This window comes from Eublepharis macularius, chromosome 17 (genome assembly GCF_028583425.1).
Source record: "Eublepharis macularius isolate TG4126 chromosome 17, MPM_Emac_v1.0, whole genome shotgun sequence".
Classification (NCBI taxonomy): domain Eukaryota; kingdom Metazoa; phylum Chordata; class Lepidosauria; order Squamata; family Eublepharidae; genus Eublepharis; species Eublepharis macularius.
This window is the reverse complement of record NC_072806.1, coordinates 27,307,222-27,331,664: the sequence shown is the minus strand read 5'-3', so window position 1 is coordinate 27,331,664 and position 24,443 is coordinate 27,307,222. Positions and strand designations below refer to the sequence as shown.

The 24,443-nt window shown below is 48.9% G+C and overlaps 1 protein-coding gene across 1 annotated transcript; it reads left to right on the top strand.

Annotated features, from left to right (window-relative positions):
• Positions 1–843: 843 nt before the first annotated feature.
• Positions 844–23,729, top strand: PRPF8 (pre-mRNA processing factor 8). Its single transcript, XM_055001188.1, has 43 exons — positions 844–938; positions 1,993–2,106; positions 2,357–2,525; positions 4,953–5,117; positions 5,221–5,439; positions 5,575–5,787; positions 6,382–6,507; positions 6,584–6,689; positions 7,239–7,429; positions 9,539–9,658; positions 9,746–9,935; positions 10,295–10,414; positions 10,547–10,681; positions 10,785–10,914; positions 11,369–11,565; positions 11,657–11,863; positions 11,959–12,122; positions 12,286–12,412; positions 12,641–12,833; positions 13,107–13,294; positions 13,403–13,641; positions 14,805–14,951; positions 15,064–15,274; positions 15,403–15,519; positions 15,609–15,856; positions 15,964–16,143; positions 16,876–17,011; positions 17,199–17,368; positions 17,454–17,583; positions 17,791–17,937; positions 18,143–18,303; positions 18,527–18,718; positions 19,239–19,476; positions 19,631–19,759; positions 19,875–19,988; positions 20,127–20,300; positions 20,502–20,695; positions 20,884–21,123; positions 21,248–21,389; positions 21,755–21,895; positions 22,451–22,590; positions 22,732–22,934; positions 23,340–23,729. The coding sequence occupies exons 2-43, from the start codon at positions 2,007–2,009 to the stop codon at positions 23,492–23,494; spliced, it is 7,008 nt and encodes a 2,335-aa protein (XP_054857163.1). The 5' UTR covers positions 844–938; positions 1,993–2,006; the 3' UTR covers positions 23,495–23,729.
• Positions 23,730–24,443: the final 714 nt, after the last annotated feature.

The window sequence follows — 24,443 nt, the reverse complement described above, 5'->3', positions numbered from 1 at the left end:
CTCATGTTGCGTCCCTTCAAAGTGCATGAGGTTCCAGGGCTCAAGGCCAGCTAGGATTTGAGACCAGCATGGCAAGGAAGGAGTAGCTATACCATAACCTTGTCTGGGAAAAGGGTACTCTGCAGATGCTCAGAGGCTCTCCTTCTGTGAATCACCTCGTCTCTTTCTGGTCTTGCAAGTGTATTCTGGGGCTGAACTCTGGCGCCCCCTCCGGGTTGCGACAGAAAAGCTGGAGAGTCGAGACACCCCGCCCCCCAGGAACAGAGCCAGCGTTTGCCAGCGGAAACAGCTTAAACTCGTTGCAAAATGTATCGCTGAGGATTTTTTTTTGTTTTTTAATAATTATTTTTTTATTTCAATTGATAACTCAAAAGCATACAACATAAAATAGAATCAATCATCCAGACTGTATCTCTATCATCACGTACATGTATTAAAAACCCATAATAGGTCAATTATATCGTATATCTGTATGAAACTTGCTTATATATGTTCATAAATTTTCCACTTTTATTCAAATATCTTTCTATTTTCATACCTAACAACAATTGTTCTTCTTTATCCTTAATACGCCGCTCAGTACTGACAGTAGCGTAGATCGACGAGATGAAAGGTGAAGTACAAATGTAAAAACAAGAAATTTACCTTTTCTTTCCCCGGAAGTAATATAACGCCTTCCGGCGCGCAAGGGACAGCACGGGGGTTAAAGAGCGAGCCCGCCCAAATGGTTACTAATTAGCCAATTATCACCCGTCCATCTGTACCGCCAGCAGTTGATTGGTCATTTCTTCTCCCTCTCCGCTCGTACGCATCCGGGTACTCACGCTTGCGCAGTGGCGGCGATGTGCGTCTAGAGTGGTTGTCGGGCGGCCATTGGAGTTTTTCTGCGCAGCCTGAGAGGGAGAAGGAGCCGACGGGAAGCCCCGGCTGAGGGGCAGGTACGGGCGGGGAGCGGGGCAAGGCCTCCCGCAAAGACTGAAGCCCGCCCTTTCCCTTTGGGCTACGCCGCGCTTGTACTCCGCGCTCCGTCGCCTGGGCTCGGCCTTGTCCCCCGGGTGTTGGGGTCGCTTCAGGGAAACGGCACAGCTCAGGCGGGCTCCGCGAGGGGCGTCCTGGAGACAGCGGCAGGTGCGACGCCGCTAACTCAGGCCTGGGGACGGGCGCGGAGGAGAGCGTCGGCTGCCCCTTCGCGCCCAGAGGGAAGAGTGAGAGGCTCTCGCCCTGCCCTTAGTTCCCAGTGCGGGGCCCGTTCTCCACTGCAGGGCTAGTGCCTGTTCTCGGTATCCCGCATGCGCGAACCCTCCGAAGCGAGTCACGCTCTTTTTTTTAAAAATATTTTTATTAATTTCAAAATCATTATACATAACCAACAGATAACAATATGTAATAAAGGCATGTCAATTCTATACATGATCTTATACAAAATTCAGTTGTACTGTAATCAAATCAACAAGTGTAGTAGTTAACTCTGTTCCTTATTACAAAATTAGAACTCGCTTCATTAATCTAAGGTGATAAAAATAGATGTTTAGGAGGTTGCTGGTTCTTTTCGGTTATGTATTCAAAAAATGGGTATCATTTTGCTGTGAAGTCAGTTTCTTTCGGATAATGCTCTGCTGTTGCGCTCTTTTTTGAAAGACCAAACCAGCCAGTTACTTGACATGCCTCCAGCACACGCAGGACTGAGGAGGTTGGGTGTGAGTTACTCTAGGGTAGAGTAGGGCTGAATTTGTTTGTGGCTCCTAGATTGCTCTCAGGATCAGGCTCCAGTGCAATCCCTTTACAGGGGATAATGGAGTTTTCTAGTAGCGCAAATGTTCTAGGAAAATTACTCCATGTGTATGGAGTTTATTCTGTTAAGTAATGCACCGCTGTTTTTTTATGGGTTTTGATTCCAGAGCCCACCTGCCCTTCTAGGAAGGACTGTGGCCATTACTGACCTGTATTCTCTTTTTGTTGGTTCTTACACTGGTATCTGTTTTCTCTTCCTAGCTTTTTCCCTTGCCATGGCAGGTGTGTTCCCCTTCCGGGGGCCCTGCCCTCCGATGCCTGCTCCCTTGACCCCACTCCCTGACTACATGTCTGAAGAAAAACTTCAGGAGAAAGGTATGACTTGGAGTGGGATGTTGAACTATTATTTTCTTGTTAGTGTGCTAGAGGTGTTAGCTTGAGAATAATTGGGGGAGAGGGGTTGATTGTCATTCTGTGACTTGAAAGGTTGGAAGCAGAAGGTCCTAGGTTCTGTTATCATCAGGTGGTGGGAAAGAGTTATTGCAAGTTAGGCTAGATAGTGCGGAACTAGATGGATGGGTCATTCGCAGTTTCTTATTTAGGCACTGTGTTTCTCTCCTTTCAGCCCGCAAATGGCAGCAACTCCAGGCCAAACGCTATGCTGAGAAGAGGAAGTTTGGCTTCGTAGATGCCCAAAAAGAAGACATGCCTCCTGAGCATGTGAGGAAGATCATCCGTGACCATGGTGACATGACCAACAGAAAATTCCGGCATGACAAGCGGGTTTATTTGGGGTGAGAAAAGGGGAATACAGCATTACGTTGCTTTGTCTGAGACGTACTTGGCATTGTTTATGTTGAGAAAGAATGTTGACTTGGGTGAGTGAGTTTTGACTGAAAGTTGGCATTGGGGAATTGTTGCACATGGGACACCAGCTGAAAAGTAGAGTCAGGTAGCTGTTCAGTGTATGGGGGGGAGAAACTCTAATCTTCTGGAGGACTTGTGTGTCATACCCAGCAAGAGGTGTGTAGTTTTTATAAAGAACTTGGGTGGTAAGAAGGTGAGACATGAATGCCGTAGACATGTGAATAAATCATATATACATTAGGGATGTACGACTGGAAAAAATCAGTATTTTTCATATTTGGGTATCGGGAAATCCATAAATTCAGTATTCCAGATATTTGGGTCCTCAGGCTCTCCTGTGCCAGTTTTGTATTCAGATTTGGGAGTTTTGAGGGTTTTTTTTTTTTCAAAATAATAGGTTTCATTATTCCCAATGGGGGGAATTTTTCCAGGGGCTTGGAAGGACTGTTTTTCATGCAAATGACACAAAAATCGCAGCAGAGTGGGGGCTGCCTGTCCACTGAAGACTCACCAAGTTTCAAATAGATTGAGTCAAGGGATCTGATTCTGTGGGCTCCTGAACAAGGAGTCCCTAGCCATTCCTCCATTATTTCCTACGGAGAAAAAAACACCAGTGTTTTCTCCAGGGCAATGAAGTCTTAACCAAGCACACAAAGACAACCACAGTGGCCAAAACTTTTAAACGCAGAAAGAATCAACAAAGCTCAACAGCACCAACATCAAACCAGAGCATCCCAGCAGAACCTATGCAAAACAGAATTCCAGCAGAATCAACTGATGCCAGAAACACTTGCAAGCCCAACAGAACCAGCCTGACTCATAGAAGCCAGGCATAATCTAGGGTCAGGGTGGTAACAACAATAAGCCCAACAGGACCAGCATCAGACCAGAGAATTGCAGCACCCAACTGGGCAAGCCAGTACAAGGCAACCAGCCAGACTTGGCAATTGACAAGTAAACAACACTGACATAGTCACAAGCATTGACCTGTTGCCCAGGAAACTTGAAAGTGGTGGTGGTGGGGAGACAAGTTGCAGTGACCTTTTTAACACTGGTGCAAAGATTCCCAAATATTCTCAGGGTGGTTCAGGAGCACCAATACTGGCATATCCAAGAATCCTGGATACGTTTGAGATTTCTGAATATTCCAGAAAATTACCAGTAAGATATATGGGGGGAATATTTTCAGATGGTATATGCTGAAACGCATACCCTTAATACTTCCTTGTCTGCACAACTCTTAGGGATAATCACCTGAAAAACATTAATTGCAACTTTGAAACGGCCAGGCTTACCAATTGGCATTGTATTGGTAATGACATTTATTTATTTTGGTTTTCTGAAGCAATGAGTAGAAATATAAAATGTTCTGCAGAAAAATAGAGAAAAATAAAAGTAAACAACAATGAATAGATGCCTTTTCCCACATCTTGGGTCCTTATCCTCTATCCAGCATTGTGATACCCAAATCTCTCTTGTTCTAACTGTGTGACACCTAAGTTTCATTTTATTCCTTCATTGGCATCGTACCTGATCCTGAATCCAGTGTTATTCAAACAAATCTTATTTTCATGGAGATTATGAAAACTTAGCCATTGTTACTGTTTGTGATCTGTACAAGTGTGGATGAAGTGCTTCCTGGAGCTGCACATAATAGCGAGTGGTAGAGAAGAATAATTCTCTGCTCCTTAGTCTTGTCCTAGCTGGAGCTGTTGACTGATGTTTTAACGCATTAGCTAATTAACCAAGAACTGGGACTTCTTACACAATGTAGGTGTTAACTATCAGGGAAAACCTTTGAACTAGCTTAGTGAATCAGAGAAATGGCCCATTATTGCTATTGATCTTTCTTGATTACATTTTAATTACACGTAATTAGATTTGATCCTGTACTTCCGGCATTTCACAGTCCTTTGGCTCTTGTATCTGTTTTCACTCATAATCTCATATCTAATGTCTGCTTAGTGATGACCCATTATATGCAAAAAAATTCTGCTGAAATAAAATGTTAGTCTTTAGTGTGCTGCAAGACTTTGCATAACATTGTCAAAAATTATACATACTGCATTTTATCTTAAAGCAGGAAAATAAGCTTAGATCAGGTAAATCATATATCATATGTTTCAGTTTTCTTTCTTCTGTGTTATTCATCTCTTCCCTCATTAACATTTCTGGAAATGTTACATCTCTAGACTGTCAGTAAAATACAGCGAGGCACTGGCTGTGGAGCTGAAGTGGCTTCACTGCCAGTCCTAACACTGCAGCCCATGATAGCAGAGTGCATTGTGTCAAGTGCAGAACAGTGATTGACTAGGTCTTAGCACCCATTGTAACTGGTCCTCTTCCCCCTCCAGTGCTCTGAAGTACATGCCTCATGCCGTCCTGAAGCTTCTAGAGAACATGCCAATGCCCTGGGAACAAATACGGGATGTGCCTGTCTTGTACCACATCACTGGTGCCATCTCCTTTGTGAATGAGATACCGTGGGTGATTGAGCCAGTGTACATTGCCCAATGGGGGTAAGTGAGCTTTCCTAGCTGTTATGTGCCTGGAGACCTGGGGTCTGACTTCCTCCACCCACAAGGCAGGGAGGTGTGCTTGATGCTTGGCAATATATTCCAGGTCTATGTGGATCATGATGAGACGAGAAAAGAGGGACCGCCGCCACTTCAAGCGCATGCGCTTCCCGCCTTTCGATGATGAGGAACCGCCTCTTGACTACGCTGACAATATTCTGGATGTGGAGCCCCTCGAGGCCATCCAGCTGGAACTGGACCCCGAGGAGGATGCCCCGGTCCTGGATTGGTTTTATGACCACCAGCCTCTGAAGGACAACCGCAAGTGGGTATTCTGTGAGGGACAGGTGGTGGGAGAAGAACTCCCAGGCCCCCACACTTGGAGGAAAACTACCTAAAGAAGGGTCTGGGTGTGAGTAAAGAAACGTTGACGGCTGGATCTTTGTCCCTGCTTCTACAGGTATGTCAATGGCTCCACATATCAACGCTGGCAGTTCACCCTCCCCATGATGTCCACCCTCTACCGCCTGGCCAACCAGCTCCTCACAGACCTTGTGGATGACAACTATTTCTACCTCTTCGATCTGAAGGCCTTCTTCACCTCCAAGGCCCTCAACATGGCCATTCCCGGGGGGCCCAAGTTTGAGCCTCTGGTCCGAGACATTAACCTGCAGTAAGTGTTGGGGGTGGGGCTATAAGTGAGGACCCTAATGCTTGGGTTGATATGCTAAGAGCCAGGGTGCCTTTGTATGAAGCCTCCTGTAAGGAAATATGATTTGCATCCCTCCCTGGACCTTTACTGAGTGTATATTGAGAAGACAAAGAGGCAGAGGAATGAGGGCCACAGGGGCAGTCCTTGGGCATCTTTGCCATGCGATTGTAATGCTTGCCACATGGTTCTGTCCAGTTTCTGTTCCTCTCTGATCTGCTTGGCCCCCAGACTGTGGCTAAGAAGTGTTGTGCCATCCCCTCACCTTTCTGTCCTGAGATGAATTTTCTCTGGAGCAAGAGCCAAAGTGCTGTTGAAATTAAAAAGGGAAGCCATAAGTGAGAAGGTCCACATTGAAAAGCTCACTGGATGAAATGAGGCTAGTCACTCTCTCTCTCTTAGCTCGACCACTAAAGATAAAATGGAGGTGAAAATCCTCATTAGCCTGAGTTCCTTGCAGGACAGGCAGGCTGAATATCAGCCTTCAGTCCAGCACCTGGGCTTTCCCTTCCTGATCTGTGTTTGATAATTTTTTCTCTCTCTCACTGATTCCAAAAGGGATGAGGACTGGAATGAATTCAATGACATCAACAAAATCATCATCCGCCAGCCAATCAGGACTGAGTACAAAATCGCCTTCCCCTACCTTTACAACAACCTCCCCCACCATGTCCACCTCACCTGGTAAGATTTGAGGGATGGTCCTGGCTTGGCAGGGGTGGTGCAAGAGAGAGCCTGCCTAATGCCGTGTACTCTGCAGGTATCACACACCAAATGTGGTCTTCATCAAGACTGAGGATCCAGACTTGCCAGCTTTCTACTTTGACCCACTCATCAACCCCATTTCACACAGACACTCTGTTAAGGTAGGAAAACTTGTGAAAGGGCTGATGAATGAGGAGAGGCGGGAATTGCCCTTCCGCTCGTTAACTTCATTAGCTGTGTTGACTACAAAATGTTACATGTAGATGCTGCTTTTTAAAGGGGTGATGGACCCATATGAATTGTAAGTCACCTCTTTTCAGTAGCTGCATGCAGTTTGTGTGGAATGTACCACTTACTACGATTTTCAGTTGTGTTTTTGCAAATGTGGTTTAAACCAAGTTGGGTGCAGTAAAAATCCTCAGTCCCTCATAACTTAAGGTGCAGCCTTGTTGGGCTAGAGGGATTAAATATCACAGAGAAGACTCGGTGGAATCTCTGGAGCGCTTTCTGGCAAACACAGGTATGGTCAGAGCATGGAAATATCCATTGAGCTGCTCTGGGGGTGGGGTGGGGTGGGGTGGGGTGTCTGTTGAATTGTGTTATTTTTACATTCCTGAAGTCTGTTGACTAAGAATATCTAAACAAGGCTTGGTGTTCCCGTGCCCACTTCTAAGGTGGGTATCACTGGCTGTGTGGTTGTCCCATTGCAGAGTCAAGAGCCTCTCCCTGATGACGATGAGGAGTTTGAGCTGCCAGAATTCTTGGAGCCCTTTCTAAAGGACACGCCCCTCTACACGGACAACACAGCTAACGGCATTGCGCTCTTGTGGGCACCTCGGCCCTTCAACTTGCGTTCTGGCCGAACCCGCCGAGCTCTTGACATCCCTCTTGTCAAGAACTGGTAAAGATTCTTTTTAGTAGGGAGGGAGGGAGGGGGATCTAGCACTGCAGTGATGATGGTTTCTCGGCACCAAGCAGGGCACAGACGTGTGTCAGGCATGGCTCTGCCTGGCATGTTTCAAGACCTGGTAGAAATGTCAACGTTTGGTGTGTCAGGGCAGGTGGTGGGTGGCCAGGCACATTCTGGAGAGAGAGTAGTTTGCTTATTTAGATATGTGCCCTGCTTTTCTCCCTAGTGTGGGGACCCAAAGCAGCTTACCACATCATTCTGTCCTCCATTTTATGCTCACAGCAGTGACCTTGTGAGGTTGGTTAGGTGGTGAGAGTGAGTGGCCCAGAGTCACCCAGTGAGCACAGTGCGGATTTGAACCTGATCTCTGCACCACACTGGAAAAGGACTTTCAGTATGGAGTTTGTATCTCCCAGAGATTCATCTATTCATCTTTCTCACCTTTTCAAAAAGCACTTGTGGCAATTTGTGGGAGACATGTATATTACTTTGTTTTCCGCTGCTGCTATTTACGCTGAAATTAAAACCCACGTTATTTATGCTGAGTTAGCTTGGTTTATATCAGGCACAAGGTGGACAAAGCAAGGGATAACAAGAGTGAAATAAAAGAATGGTTTGCTAAGTATTTAAAAGGATAATACGAATATTTAGATGAATATTGTTTATGCAGGTATGTCTTTAGTTTTTTTTCTTTAGTGTTGTTGTGACTTGGAGGAGGTGGAAGCCTCCTTGCCCCTAATAGAATTCAAATAGCCAATAGCCAGTTTCCTTTTCTCTAGCTTTCGTTGCCAGTTAGCAATCACCAAGACTTGCTTGTGTTGCCTTAAAGTCTTCCTTGGCTTGTTATGTATCTTGGAGACACCAACACACACATGACTTCTTTTGTGTTCAGAGCTGCTAAGTGAAGACACTGCAATAAGGACAGCCCCAAAGTGCTGTACTTGAAAGATCCCCCCCCCTTCAGCTCCCCGGGCTCATCTCCATTCTCTTTCGAGGTCACAGGTGTCTTCATTTAGAGAGCTGTTCCTCTGCTGGCCCCTTCTTCAGCTCTTTCTGTTTCCTCATCTGGCAACCAGTGAATCTTCCCACTCCTCAAGAAACTCACTGACTAACCCCAGCTCTGTCTAGGTTGAGGCTGGCCTGGTATTCTTTCTCACCGTACCCTTCAACCTGTTAAAGCGTACTGTGTCTCAGACTCTTTAATTGGTTCTGCACCAAAGGCCAGTGAGAGTGGTTAAGTCATTGGCTGACCAACCAATCACATATTGATCAGATGTGACATTCTTAATTCTTTTGTCCCATATAAATATGAATACACAAAAAGGGGCACTCAAGGGAGAGAACGTAAAGCCACAAACAAACAACTCTCCTCTTCTACTTGCTTCTGGTTGCTTTGTATTTAATATTCGTGTTTACTGGTATAGGAAACATCTTTGTGTATACTTTGGAGTAGATTGCTTGTAACATAATTTTGTACCATATAAATATGAGACTTAGTGATAACCTCAGAGAAGAAAACCACTCAGTCACCACACTCCTCATAGTTTTACAGTTCTCAGTAATGAAACGCTACCTTGTAATATAGAAGAATTATTTACAGTCTGTGTATTTTTTACATTCCATATAGGAATTGAGGTGTTTCTCCACAACCTCTGAAACATTTTCATACTCTCAAAATGTTTGGGGGGCGCTGTTGGTTTCCTCTGATCAGAAAAATCAATACTCTTTGTTTTCTTGAATAGAAAAGAGCAAAATTTGTGGTAGGGTATGAGCTTTCATGAGTCGCAGCTCACTTTTTAAATAGAATTTTATTAGAGTTTTAAAACTAGATTTAAAGAAACATTCCCAAAGAGGAAAAAGATAAAAAAGAGAAATAGAAAAAAGCAACCCCCCTATATACATATATAAATAGGAAAACATACCAATTTTCTACTTGAAAAGGTCTACTAACTCTATAAAGTTACTCTGAAGTAGCCTCAGTACTCTCCCAATGAATTTCTTGTAAACGTGCAAAGCGCTAATTGTATTTCTGTGTAGGGCTCTCAGAGCTGTAATTGGCCGCTGGTGTGTAAAAGTTATGCTTCATATCCATATCCTCAGGTACCGGGAACATTGCCCAGCCGGTCAGCCTGTCAAAGTCCGGGTCTCCTACCAGAAGCTGCTGAAGTACTATGTCCTGAACGCACTCAAGCATCGGCCCCCCAAGGCTCAGAAGAAGCGGTGAGTGGGCCGGCTGCTGCTCCCCTTGGCCTGGTTCCCAGGTAGAAGCCAGCTGTGGGGTTAACCCCTTTGTCTTCTTGCATTCAGGTATCTCTTCCGCTCATTCAAGGCCACCAAGTTCTTCCAGTCAACCAAACTGGACTGGGTGGAGGTGGGCCTCCAGGTCTGCCGCCAGGGCTACAACATGCTGAACTTGTTGATCCACCGCAAGAACCTCAACTATCTGCACCTGGACTACAACTTCAACCTCAAGCCTGTCAAGACTCTCACCACCAAGGTGCTGACAGCTGTCCCCATCCCTGGAATAGTTGCAGGGCTGGTGCCAATCAGTGGCTTAATTCGGGGCAAGCTCAGCATGCAGACGACATTAAGAGTTCCCCATGAGTATCCCCATCCTTAAAGGAGCCTCTGCTAGTTAGAGGAAACCATGTTGGGTTGAATGGTATATGGAGCTCGCTTTCCTTTGCAGACTTGAAAGAGCTGCCAGGATATAGACTTGGATGCAAGAGCTTCTGCATACTTGGGGGGCCTCCACAACTTGCCTCGCAGGGTAGCCCCAGGGCAGGCTGTGTGGCGGCTAGCGAAGTATACCTCTCTTGATTCCCTTATCACATCTTGCAAACTCTTTCCTTGCAGGAAAGAAAGAAGTCCCGGTTTGGGAATGCTTTTCACCTGTGCCGAGAGGTGCTGCGCCTTACCAAGCTGGTGGTGGACAGCCACGTCCAGTATCGACTAGGAAACGTGGATGCTTTTCAGGTCTGGTGGCAGCGGTGCTTGGTTGGAGGAGGGTTAACTTAAATGGAAGCCTTTCTGATGCTGGAAATAGGAGGCTGCGTTTACTTTTTCATACGTTCCTCTCCCTTTCTTCTCCCCTGTCCCTCTCCCAAGTTATCAGATGGTCTGCAGTATATCTTTGCCCATGTTGGGCAGCTGACGGGGATGTACAGATACAAGTACAAGCTGATGAGGCAGATCCGGATGTGCAAAGACCTGAAGCACCTCATTTACTATCGTTTCAATACAGTGAGTCCTGTAGGAAGCTTAAAGAGGGGCTGTGGGGTGGAAGGGAGACATCACAGTTCCCACCCACCCTGTGGTTTCAACATACTTCCCCTCCCTCTTCTAGGGGCCTGTGGGGAAGGGCCCTGGCTGTGGCTTCTGGGCAGCAGGCTGGCGCGTGTGGCTCTTCTTCATGCGAGGCATCACCCCACTGCTGGAGCGCTGGCTGGGCAACCTTCTGGCCAGGCAGTTTGAAGGTGAGCAGCAGTCTTTGCGTGGAAAGGCTTGTCAGTTCTAGTAATCATAATGCTTAAAAACAAGGTCTCCTGATTCAGCAGCGCTAATCTGGGTTGACCAACAAGGGGGGGGGGCGGGTCTGGCCAGGACCGGGATGAGATGGACCTTGGCTTGGTCCAGTTAAGCACTTCTTAATGTCCCTTTCCGCTAGTATCTTCCAGTGAAGTATTTTGTCTTGGCTGGCTAACAGTTGGGGGACGGGCGGACCATATTGCTTCAAAGTCTGTCCTGAACTCCCAGATAAGCTGGTGGGATTCTTCCCTTCATCCTGTCTTCAGGAGTCCTTGAGGCTCACATCACAACTATGCTTGCAGGCTATGGTCAGCACTAGTGATCTGGTAGAGTTGCTTGTTGGGGCGAATCTTGTCTTCTGCAAATGTTTCCTGGTATATCCTCTTCTCCCCCCCCCCCCAGGCCGTCACTCAAAGGGCGTGGCCAAGACAGTCACCAAGCAACGTGTGGAATCGCACTTTGACTTGGAGCTGCGTGCCGCTGTGATGCATGATATCCTGGATATGATGCCCGAGGGGATCAAGCAAAACAAAGCCCGGACCATCCTGCAGCATCTGAGCGAAGCCTGGCGCTGCTGGAAAGCCAATATCCCTTGGAAGGCAAGTGCCTCACAAATACCTCGTGGCCTTCCATTCTCCTTCTACAGCCACCTCCTCTAATCCACCAACTTCTCTCCTTGCTACCCGCCAGGTGCCTGGGCTACCCACTCCAATCGAGAATATGATCTTGAGGTATGTGAAGGCCAAAGCTGACTGGTGGACAAACACGGCCCACTACAACCGGGAGCGCATCCGCCGGGGTGCCACTGTAGACAAGACAGTCTGCAAGAAGAACCTAGGCCGTTTGACTAGGCTGTACTTGAAAGCAGAGCAGGAACGGCAGCACAACTATCTGAAGGTGAAGCTTGGGGGGCTGTCTGCCTGGGGTGGAACCAAGGGCCTTGCCTGATCTGGTTTGGTGGTGGCATGCTGAACGCTGTACCTGACTTGCAGGATGGCCCATACATCACAGCAGAGGAGGCTGTGGCTGTCTACACCACGACGGTGCACTGGCTGGAGAGTCGACGGTTTTCGCCCATTCCTTTCCCTCCGCTGTCCTACAAGCATGACACCAAGCTACTGATTTTGGCCTTGGAGCGGCTGAAGGAAGCCTACAGGTAACTTGGCAGATGGACTGGGTCAGAGTGATGCCGAGTCCTCCCTCTCAGGCCACAGTCCGGTTTCCCAAAGTGCTCCCTTACGGGCTTTGGGAGACTCCTTTCCTGAGGGACTAAGGCCCAAGGGACGCAAACACAACTATGCCCAACTTTATCCTCCCAGCGTGAAATCCCGTCTGAATCAGTCACAGCGAGAGGAACTGGGTCTCATTGAGCAGGCCTATGACAACCCCCACGAGGCCTTGTCCCGCATCAAACGACACCTGCTGACGCAGCGAGCCTTCAAGGAGGTGAGCTTCCGGGGAGGAGAAGGGCTGAGTTGTCCGCAGCCGCCGCCTGAGGCCTGGTTGACAAGAACATGGGCTGTTACCTGAATGGCTTGCTTTTATATTACACGGTTGTAATTGTAAGCCACCTTGAGCGGGACTCGGAAGGCGTGGCAAAGAAATATCCTAAATAAATAAATAAATACATTTCTTCTGTCCACTGAATGTTCCTTTTCTCCAATCTTTGACCAGGTGGGCATTGAGTTCATGGACCTCTACAGCCACCTGGTCCCAGTGTATGATGTCGAGCCCCTGGAGAAAATCACTGATGCCTACTTGGACCAGTATCTGTGGTATGAAGCAGACAAGAGGCGGCTCTTTCCTCCCTGGATTAAGCCGGCCGACACAGAGCCTCCTCCGTTGCTTGTGTACAAATGGTGCCAAGGTGAGACTGGGACACGTTGGGAGGTGCAATTTGGTATTTTATGTAAACCCTGCGAACTTCTTGCTCTTAAATGAACAGACCGCACCCACTGGCAAACCCCTTGGAGTGAGGGAAGCCCTCTTTCTGCTTGGGAAAAAAGCTGTGAGGCTGTGGCCATGTAGTAGTCAACTCGTGGCTTGTTCCAGGAGGTTATGGGTAACTGGCTGCAGCGTCTGGAAGCAAGTGGCTGGGTTGAGATGGGCACACCTTCTATCCACTTGTCTGCTTCCTCAGGCATCAACAACTTGCAGGACGTGTGGGAGACCAGCGAAGGGGAGTGCAATGTAATGCTAGAGTCGCGCTTTGAGAAGATGTATGAGAAGATCGATCTTACGCTGCTCAACAGGCTGCTGCGCCTCATTGTTGACCACAACATTGCTGACTACATGACAGCCAAGAACAACGTGGTCATCAACTACAAGGTACCCTCTTTGGCACTGCAAAATGCTCATGCCCCATCTGCTGCCCAGGAGCTGGAGCACCCTTCTGCCTGTGGCAGCTGCTGATACGCTTCTCTCCCCTCTACCCAGGACATGAACCACACCAACTCTTATGGGATCATTCGGGGGCTGCAGTTTGCCTCCTTCATTGTCCAGTACTACGGTCTGGTAATGGACTTGCTTGTGCTCGGCCTCCACCGGGCCAGTGAGATGGCCGGCCCCCCTCAGATGCCCAATGACTTCCTCAGCTTCCAGGATATTGCCACGGAGGTGGCCCACCCCATCCGCCTCTTCTGCAGATACATCGACCGCATCCACATATTCTTCAGGTGCTTCTGGAGGGGGGCATAAAAGGGGGTGGGGTGGGGTTCTGCTGCAGAGTTTCTCTTTAGTCTGGCAAAGGGTGGAAGAGAGGCTCATAAGGACAGTTGTGCCAGATCAGGTCAATAGTCCACCTGGTCCCACGTTCTGTTTCATGCAGTGGCCCACCAGATGTTGCTGGGAAGCTCCCAGGAAGGGCACAGAAGAGGGAGGGCCCCCCTCCCCCCAATCCTGGTATTCAGAGAGTTGCTGCCTCTGAACATTAAGTCCGCTTAGTCATAATGATTTCTCCTCCCTGAACTTGTACAATGCATTTTTAAGAGCAACTTAACTAGTTGTCATCACTGTATACTGTGGCAGTGAGTTCCACAAGTTAATTATTCTGAATGAAGTACTTTATTTTGTCTGCCCTTAATGTACTGCCCATCAACTTTCTTTGGCTTCCTGTGAGTTGTAATGTGGAGGGAGAGGAGGAAAAAACTTTCTTCTCTGGGAGGAATGATAGCCTAGACTTGACAGGCAGCCTAAAGAGGAATTGTTCCAGGTTTCTGGAGACAGTCCCTTCACCTGCCTCTAGCCTTGATGCGGCTGCCATGACCCAGCTGGGAGCGGGGAATGCACAGGCTTTGGAGAGCTTACTTAAGCTCCTACAGCCAGAGGCCCGGGAAAAGAAGAGCAGGCTGACCCTTCTCCCAGTCGAAGGGGTGAACTGAAGGGAGGACAATGATTTGGGTGAGGCAGAACCCACCCCACCCCCCCCACACACACATAGCAAACCTGAGGACTTTTGGGCCGGGAAAGTAAAGCATCTCACAACAGTGTTGGTCCTCCTAGACCCCCCGCCAAAGGATGAAAGTATTTCTAATAGTATTTTTTCTGTCCAAGAGACAACATTTTACAACATTGGGCCATTTGTTTTCCATTGCTGACCTGTTCTGATCCAGTGTCTTCCTGGCATCTTGATGAGTTGAAACGCTGGCGGTTTGAAGCCCTCCAAAGTTGACTGTACAGGGTTATCCCAGTTTGACTGATAGGAATCCAGGCCTTCATCTGGGCCAACCCCCCCCCCCATTGCAGCCTGCCATTGTTTAGCTTGGCCCCCAGGAGAGGGTAATTCCAACCACCCTGCATAGATTTCAGACTTGGTGTCTTCTTATCTGCCTTTCTTCAGATTCACAGCAGATGAGGCAAGGGACCTGATCCAGCGCTACCTCACAGAGCACCCAGACCCCAACAACGAGAACATTGTGGGCTACAACAACAAGAAGTGCTGGCCCAGGGATGCTCGCATGCGCCTCATGAAACATGATGTCAACCTGTAAGTGGGCTCTGGAAGAATGGGGGTGGGGGGCGCGGCTGCTCTTCTGCCCATCAAACCTGCATGGTGGGCTTCTGGGCCAGGCATGGTTGACTTTTCCCCTTCTACATAGCGGTCGTGCTGTATTTTGGGATATCAAGAACCGCTTGCCTCGTTCAGTCACCACAGTGCAGTGGGAGAACAGCTTTGTGTCGGTGTACAGCAAGGATAACCCCAACCTGCTCTTCAACATGTGCGGCTTTGAATGCCGAATCCTCCCCAAGTGCCGCACCAGTTACGAAGAGTTCACCCATAAGGACGGCGTGTGGAACCTGCAAAACGAGGTGAGAACGAGATGCTGGGCGAGAGCGGCTGCCAGCCTGGGTGAGGAGGGAGAGCCGCCTGGCGCTGGAAGTTCTCTGGGGTTTACAGAGCCTTGCGGCTGACTCGGCCTGGCCACCGTTGTTTGCAGGTGACCAAAGAGCGGACAGCTCAGTGCTTCCTAAGAGTGGACGATGAATCCATGCAGCGATTCCACAACAGAGTCAGGCAGATCCTTATGGCCTCAGGATCCACTACCTTCACTAAGGTAAGTAAGGGAGAAATCCCGGCCTGTGCACTTGCCTGGAGTCTCCCTGGTGGAGAGGCTGAAGCCTTGACCTCCGATCCTCCTTGCAGATCGTGAATAAGTGGAACACAGCTCTTATTGGTCTGATGACCTACTTCCGCGAGGCCGTGGTGAACACACAAGAACTGCTGGACTTGCTGGTGAAGTGTGAGAACAAAATCCAGACTCGGATCAAGATTGGCCTGAACTCCAAAATGCCCAGCCGCTTCCCACCAGTTGTCTTCTACACACCTAAGGAGTTGGGAGGCCTGGGAATGCTGTCCATGGGCCACGTCCTCATCCCCCAGTCTGATCTCAGGTAAGTTCAGCTGTGGTCCTGAGCTCATAGCGCTCACCCAGTTCTTCTTCTTCCTCCCCGGTCACTTCCTTCCACTGCATTGCTTTTCCTTATCTTCTCCGCCGCAGGTGGTCCAAACAGACAGATGTAGGCATCACTCACTTCCGGTCAGGGATGAGCCACGAGGAAGACCAGCTGATCCCCAACTTGTACCGCTACATCCAGCCATGGGAGAGCGAGTTCATTGACTCACAGCGGGTGTGGGCAGAATATGCGCTGAAGAGGCAGGAGGCCATTGCTCAGAACAGGTGTGTTTGAGGACTTGGGTCTGTCTTCTCCCCTCCTCCCCACCCTAATGATTTCTGGCTGAGGCTTGGCTCCCTCCTTCGAAAAGCGTCTTTATTGCCGCAGTCCATTGAAGTACCAAGAATCGCCCCCTGACCCCGCCAGCCCGTTTGCTGCTTAGATTGGCTGAAGAGAGAGGCTTCCTTGCAGGATCTCATTTGGCTGGAGTTGGCAAAATCTAGGCAAGAAACCAACTGTGTGTTTGATTTTTTTCGGTCCTAAATACCAGATTGTTTACTTCGGCCAGTTTTACCCTCAGCTGTATAAGAAGGGAGATGTTTACACGTCCCCTATTCTCAATGCCTTTGTCTCTGCCTATTAAACACAGTCAAAACAGTGGGACGCAAGTTGGTATACTGCCTGTTTTACAAGGACATTTGCTCTGTATACACTTTTACCCCTATCCTGTTTAAGTTCCCAGGCATCCCTCCTCCTCGCAGATTGCTCTGATGAAACCACCTTCAAAGTGGCTTGGCCAGTAAGAAAGCAGAGAGCCGAAACCTTTTACTAATCGTTACATACAGCTTGGTATGTTCTAATTAAGCTGTACGTAATGATTAGTAAAAGGTTTCGGCTATCTGCTTGCATTTTATTGCTTGTACACGTTGTGTATTTGCGCATAGATCCTGCTGTTAAATGGATGTTGAGTTACCTTTTGAGCAAAATAAATGGAACCAAACTGACTTTCTTGGCAGGCGCCTGACTCTGGAGGATTTGGAAGACTCCTGGGACAGGGGCATCCCCCGCATCAACACCCTCTTTCAGAAAGACCGGCATACTCTTGCCTATGATAAGGGCTGGAGGGTCAGGACAGATTTCAAACAGTACCAGGTATGACTTGGGAAATGGAGTGGGGGAACCATGACCTGTAAGTATCCTTTCCTCTTACCTAAGCAGGCCAGTAGCTTGCTCCCCGCCTCCGTCCCGAGATCTTTTGATTGGCAGGTTAAGAACCGACCACCATTGGGGCATGTTTCCGTTCCTTTAACATTGCCCAGTCCTGTTTCTCTTCAACCAGGTTCTGAAGCAGAATCCTTTTTGGTGGACTCACCAGCGCCATGATGGGAAACTCTGGAACCTGAACAATTACCGCACGGACATGATCCAAGCTCTTGGTGGTGTGGAGGGTATCCTGGAGCACACGCTTTTCAAAGGGACCTATTTCCCAACCTGGGAGGGTCTCTTCTGGTAAGGAGGCTGTGGCACGTTGGATTGTGGTTACTTCTCCTTGAGGGCTCTTCCAGACCTGATCAGCTCTCGTGTTGCGTTGCAGGGAAAAGGCAAGTGGGTTTGAGGAGTCTATGAAGTGGAAGAAGCTGACCAATGCCCAGCGCTCGGGTCTGAACCAGATCCCCAACAGGAGGTTCACTCTCTGGTGGTCTCCCACCATCAACAGGGCCAACGTGAGTCCTCTCCGACTGCTCTTCTGGCCTTGGTCAGGAATGGCCCACCTAGTCCTTTGACTTCCCCCTTGCCAGAGCTCTGGGAGGAAGCTGGTGGGAGGGCAGGATTACAAGTACATAGCCAGTCTTTTAATGTGAAGTGTGCTTTTGCCGTGGGATGACCGCTGTGTGTCTGCCAAGTTCAGCACCACCTTTCTTCTTTTGCAGGTGTACGTGGGCTTCCAGGTGCAGCTTGACTTGACAGGCATCTTCATGCATGGCAAGATTCCCACCCTGAAAATCTCCCTTATCCAGATCTTCCGGGCCCACTTGTGGCAGAAGATCCACGAGAGCATTGTTATGGACCTGTGTCAGGTGAGGAGGAGGGGAGCGGGAGCCAGATGGTGAGATGGAGTAACAAGGTGGCAAATAAACAAAAACCAGGTCCTCTTCGCTGGTTCCAGGCACGTGCCCCCTCCAGCAGCTGGCAAGCCCACCTCCTGTGAGCTCAGACGTAGGGGCCCTGCTTGCACACCTCTTCCGCTCCTCCCCTTGCTTAGATGGTTCCATCTGCTGGCAGGTGTTTGACCAGGAACTGGATGCCCTGGAGATCGAGACAGTGCAGAAGGAAACGATCCACCCCAGGAAGTCCTACAAGATGAACTCCTCCTGTGCAGACATACTCCTCTTTGCCTCATACAAGTGGAACGTGTCACGACCATCGCTGCTGGCAGACTCCAAGTAAGCACTACCTGTTTCTTGGCTCCTCCAGTAGAAAAGAGCAAGAGTCTAGCAGCACTGACAAGACTCACAACATTTGTGGTAGGGTATGAGCTTTCATGAGTCACAGCTCACTTCTTCAGATAATGGTTCCTTCAGTAACAGTGGAGCCCCCAGGCCTGTTGGGCAGATGGAAGGATTTCTGCTTGTTGACAGCTGCTTCCTTTTTTTTTTTCCTTCCCAGGGATGTGATGGACAGCACCACCACGCAGAAGTACTGGATCGACATCCAACTGCGCTGGGGCGACTATGACTCCCATGACATTGAGCGCTATGCTCGGGCCAAGTTCCTGGACTACACCACGGACAACATGAGCATCTACCCATCCCCCACAGGTGTCCTCATTGCCATCGACCTGGCCTACAACCTGCACAGGTGGGTGAGAGCAAAGGGGTGTGCGGGAGCTTTTGAGGGGCATGTAGGTGACTTGCTTTTCTGGCTGCAGCTGCTGCAGAGCTGGGGCCTCTAGTGGAATCATCACTGAGGGGGCTTTTGTTGGCTTTAATAATTCCTTTGGCTCCTCGTTTGTTCTGGTGGCTGCCAAAAGCAGGTATAAATTGTGCAAAATAAGCAAATGCAGGCTGATGTGTGTTTTTTAAATTAGCTTAGCATTGGCTGCTGCCATCTTGAAAATTATATCTTATATTTTTCTATGACAAGTGACTGGATTTTTATAATTTTTAATTGATTTTATGGGAAATGCGTGTACGCAGAATAGAAAAATGAAATAATAAATCCCTTTGTGCTGTATAATACTGCTGCCTTTGGCTCACAAATTGGGTTGTTTTTAGTGCTGCTAAGCCAGTGGTTTCAAGGGTGTGCAAGCAGCCAGGGAGGGGAGGGGAGGGACCGTATCTTGATCTCTGTGGCTGATGTGTGCAACCCCCTTTTCTAGTGCCTATGGCAACTGGTTTCCAGGGAGCAAGCCTCTGATCCAGCAGGCCATGGCCAAGATCATGAAGGCAAACCCTGCTTTGTACGTGCTGCGGGAGCGGATCCGCAAAGGCCTTCAACTTTACTCTTCAGAGCCTACTGAGCCCTACCTATCTTCTCAGAACTACGGGGAGCTTTTCTCCAACCAAATCATCTGGTTCGTGGATGACACCAACGTTTACAGGGTCACCATTCACAAGGTGAGGGCCAAGGCACCTGGTTGGCTGGGGGGGTGAGGCGCAGAGTTTCCCTGCTTCTTCTTGGTCTAAAGGTCACTTGTGTTTTGCTCATGTGCTAAACCTTAATGGAAGGATGAGGGCAGGATAAAAAAGTCTAATGAGCGTTTTCTTCCAGACATTTGAAGGGAACTTGACGACGAAGCCCATCAATGGGGCCATCTTTATCTTCAATCCCCGCACGGGGCAGCTCTTCCTGAAGATCATCCATACATCTGTGTGGGCAGGGCAGAAACGATTGGGCCAGGTATGGGTGGGAAACAGTGTTGGGTTTGGAAGAGGGAGGAGTCCAGGTGCCGTGCCTTGAGCCTTGGTCTTAGAAGTTGCGGCAGACGTCACTCAGAGACTTTTTCCTCTGCCAGCTGGCCAAGTGGAAGACAGCTGAGGAGGTGGCGGCCTTGATCCGATCCCTGCCTGTGGAGGAGCAGCCAAAGCAGATAATTGTAACCCGGAAGGGCATGTTGGACCCTCTGGAGGTGAGTAGGAGCGGGGAAGGAGTCTTGCCTCAAGGGTGGGTGGGTGGAAGCAAAAAGCAGAGGAGCTGAATTTAATCTTGATTGCTGGGAGTGCCTTTAACATTCTTCTCTCTTCTCTGCCTCTGTTCTGCCTTTCAGGTGCACTTGCTGGATTTCCCCAATATTGTGATCAAAGGCTCAGAGCTGCAGTTACCTTTCCAAGCCTGCCTGAAAGTGGAGAAGTTTGGAGACCTCATTTTGAAGGCCACAGAACCCCAGATGGTTCTCTTCAACCTCTACGATGACTGGCTGAAGACCATTTCTTCCTACACGGTAAGGACATAGGTGTAGAACAGTCAGACAGCAAACGGATCTCTTGGCAAGACCAGCTTCTCATTCCACTCTGAACACCTGTCACAGGTTACCAATGTGAACTCAGGATTTTCCCCAGGTGAGTCCCTGCATCTGGGCTCTTTCTCCTGGAAAAGAGCATCATGCTAAACAATCTATGCCTGGTTTGCTCTTGTACTGTAGGCATTCTCCCGTCTGATTCTCATTCTTCGGGCACTGCATGTGAACAATGACCGGGCAAAGGTAATCTTGAAGCCTGACAAGACGACCATCACAGAGCCTCACCATATCTGGCCCACCTTGACAGATGAAGAGTGGATCAAAGTGGAGGTGCAACTGAAAGATCTGATCTTGGCAGATTACGGCAAGAAAAACAAGTAGGCAGCCTTGTGGAGTCTTTTTTTTCTTTGAGAATGAAGTCCTAGTATGTAATGAATGCTGTTCCTTATTAGAGCACAAATTGGGGTGGGGTCCTCAAAAATACTTGAGCTTCTCTTTCACCCTTGTTCTTGGCTCTAACCTCAGCAATGTGCTCTTCCCCGATTTTCCTCTCGTTTCCCGCCAGTGTGAACGTGGCTTCTCTCACACAGTCTGAGATCCGAGACATCATCCTGGGCATGGAGATCTCTGCTCCTTCGCAGCAGAGGCAGCAGATCGCGGAGATTGAGAAACAGACCAAGGAACAGTCACAGCTGACGGCCACTCAGACGCGGACGGTGAATAAACACGGGGATGAGATCATCACGTCGACCACCAGCAACTACGAGACACAGACCTTCTCCTCCAAGACGGAGTGGCGTGTCAGGTGAGGGGGGCAGAGCGCAGGCAGTGGCCTTGAGGAGGGTGGCTTTTCCAAGGGAGAAGTTTTGTCCTGAAGCCCTCAGTAACCCTCTGTTTTTCTTTTCTCTCCCCCTTGCCCCCCAAATCAGGGCCATTTCTGCAGCAAACCTCCACTTGCGGACAAACCACATCTATGTCTCGTCAGATGACATCAAGGAGACTGGCTACACGTACATCCTACCTAAGAACGTTCTGAAAAAATTCATCTGCATTTCAGACTTGCGTGCACAGGTGGGGCTGCTGCTAGTGTTGGATGGGGGTGAAGGTAGAGGGGGATGGTTCCTTCTGAGCTTGGTGATGTTTGGACTTCCCAGCTCAGAGTTCTTGTATCCAAAACTGAGGGCCTGTGTCCAGTCATTTTCCCTTGTCTGATTATGCAGTGAACTCTTCTAACCTTGTTGCCCATTGAGATCATTTTCAGACACTGCTTTTTCGTGCACAGTTCTTTGTTAGATTTTTTTTAAAGACCATGTTGCCACAACGAGGAGCAAAATCTTGGTCCTCCTCCTCCTACCTGCCTTTTTTATAAAGTTCCACTTCTGGCCTTGGGCTTACCTAGATTGATGCTGCTTATGGGAGGTTGCCTATTTATTCAGATTGCAGGATACCTGTATGGCGTGAGCCCTCCTGATAACCCCCAGGTGAAGGAGATCCGCTGCATCGTGATGGTGCCTCAGTGGGGAACTCATCAGACAGTTCACCTCCCTGGCCAGCTACCCCAGCATGAGTATCTCAAGGTGAGTCTGGCTAAGACATCTGACATGTAATGGTGATGTAGTAGTTAAAGCCTGGGTGGCAGGGGGGTGTTTCCTGTGATGGGCCGGTCTCCAGAAGAGGGTGTGCGTGTGCCAGCCGCTTGCTCCAGTGCTTTCCTCCTTACACTGTTCACAGCCCCACACCAGCAGGGAGAGGGCAGAAGTGCCTGTGAATTTCACAGCCTTGGTTTCTGCTTCTTTAGTAACGGAAGGGACTCTAGCTACCAGCGACCCCCCACCACCTCGTTCCCCTTCCTCTTGGCCATAAATATCGGTCTAATTAAGCTCCCCAACCAGGCTGTCCCTTCAGCATCTCTAGTCAATAGGTGGGCCTGTCAGACTCTGCCTAAGGTCCCTAAGTGACAGGCATGGTAGCCGTTGAGTGTGCTGGGAGAGCAAGCCATAGCCAAAAGGCTTCAGGGAAGCTAGGCAGGCAGGGGCCTCCATCTCTGGCTTTCCTTTGCTCTTCCCCCTGAACCACTGTGACAGAACTACTTCAAGGAGTAGACTAGTCCTCTTCCTCCCCTTCCAATTTAGGAAATGGAGCCTCTGGGATGGATTCATACCCAACCAAATGAGTCTCCTCAGCTCTCACCTCAAGACGTTACGACTCATGCCAAAGTCATGGCTGAGAATCCCTCATGGGATGGAGAAAAGACTATCATCATCACCTGCAGGTATGTCCGGAGAGCCAAAGTGCGTTGTGGCCAGGAGCGTAGAAACGCTGTGACGTACAGCTGCCTGGTTCCATTAACGAGAGAGGGGCTCGGCTTTAGGGGGTCCACTTTTGTGTTCATCGTGGTTTTCCCTCTCTGCAGCTTCACCCCTGGCTCCTGCACTTTGACGGCCTACAAGCTAACTCCCAGTGGCTACGAGTGGGGCAGGCAGAACACCGACAAAGGAAACAACCCCAAAGGCTACCTGCCTTCTCACTACGAGCGGGTCCAGATGCTCTTGTCTGACCGTTTCCTGGGCTTCTTCATGGTGCCAGCCCAGGGCTCCTGGAACTACAATTTCATGGGTGAGTCGGGAGAGGGAGCTCCAGGACCCTCTTTGCTGGGCAAGGCCTTTGCCATGGCCCGCATTTGCCTGCAAGGAAACAGTATTTTGACGCCTTCGTTTCGTGGCCTTAAGGTCTCCCTCATCCCGCCCCCCCACAAGTGCCTGTGTTTTGAGCAACTTGTGCTTCTTTCTGTGGGGCTTATGCTTGCCTGGCTGCATTGTTACTTCCAGTCAAGCAAGGAGAGATTCTTCACCACCGGGAAAAGCGTTCTGTGTGAGTCTATGCTTGTGTCTTTTCCTCTTGCTGAATGTCCGTGCCTATCTGGCCTCAGCTATCAGTACCCTTCAAATCTCACCAGCTGCTTCCAGCAGGAAACTTGTGATTTTAGGGAGGGGATGTTCATATGCGTCTGTCTTCTTCCAGGTGTCCGTCATGATCCTAACATGAAATATGAGCTACAGTTGGCAAATCCAAAGGAATTCTACCACGAGGTCCATCGGCCGTCCCATTTCCTCAACTTTGCCCTCCTCCAGGAGGGCGAGGTGTACTCCGCTGATCGAGAAGACCTCTATGCCTAGTGCTGGCTGCCCACTTTGGCAAAGAGAGAGGACGCTTGACATTCAGCAGCCCAGTGTCTGCTGCCTGCCCTGAGGAGTTAATGAACAGCCCGTGCCCCATCGGCCCACCCTCCTTGTTAGGCTTCTGCATTTAGTTGTAATGAGAAAATTGACAAAAACTTCACTGTGTTGAGTGTGTGTGTGTGTGTGTCTATGTGTAGTTTCCTCAGATGTTTAATAAACTTTTTATAAATGGGAGCTCAGTGCCAGTCTCTTGTACCAGCACCCAATGTAGAGGGGGAGTCCAGTCCAGGAACAGAATAGTCGGTAACTCAGATGCTCCCATGACATTGCCCTTGCAGGACAGCATTTTTTAAAACTCAGTAGAGTCTTTTATGTTCCCTCTTAGTAATAAGTTATGGAGGGATCTTGGATTAAACCTGCATATTAAAATTCCTATACTGCTTTTCCATAAGCCCAAAGCAGTTTGACAATCAGACTAGTAATATGAACCGAGGAAAACAAATGAGAACAAGAGCAGCAAACAGAAAACAGACTGGCAGCTGCCCATGCCCCCGCATGACCTTTTCAAAGAAGAATGTTCTGTGGCCTTTGCAGGCACTGAGAAATGTCTCAGCAAGTGCTTCTGAAGACTGGGAACTTCAACAGGCACAAAACAAGGTGGTGGCCCGATTTAATTGCCAGAGGATCAATTTTAAAAATGCATGGAGCAGTATCAATGTTCCTTTTAAATAGGGTCACACTGTAAGATTGAGCGTAGTGTAGTGGTTAAAACTAGGATTTAGGAGGCCCAGGTTCGAATTCCCCCTGCTGTTATGGAAGTTTGCTGGGTGACTTTGGGCCAGTCACACACTCTTGGCCTAACCTACCTCATAGGGCTGTTTGAGGATAAAATGGAAGAGAAGAGGATAATGTATATTCCTTTGTGTTCCCATTGAGGTATAAAGGA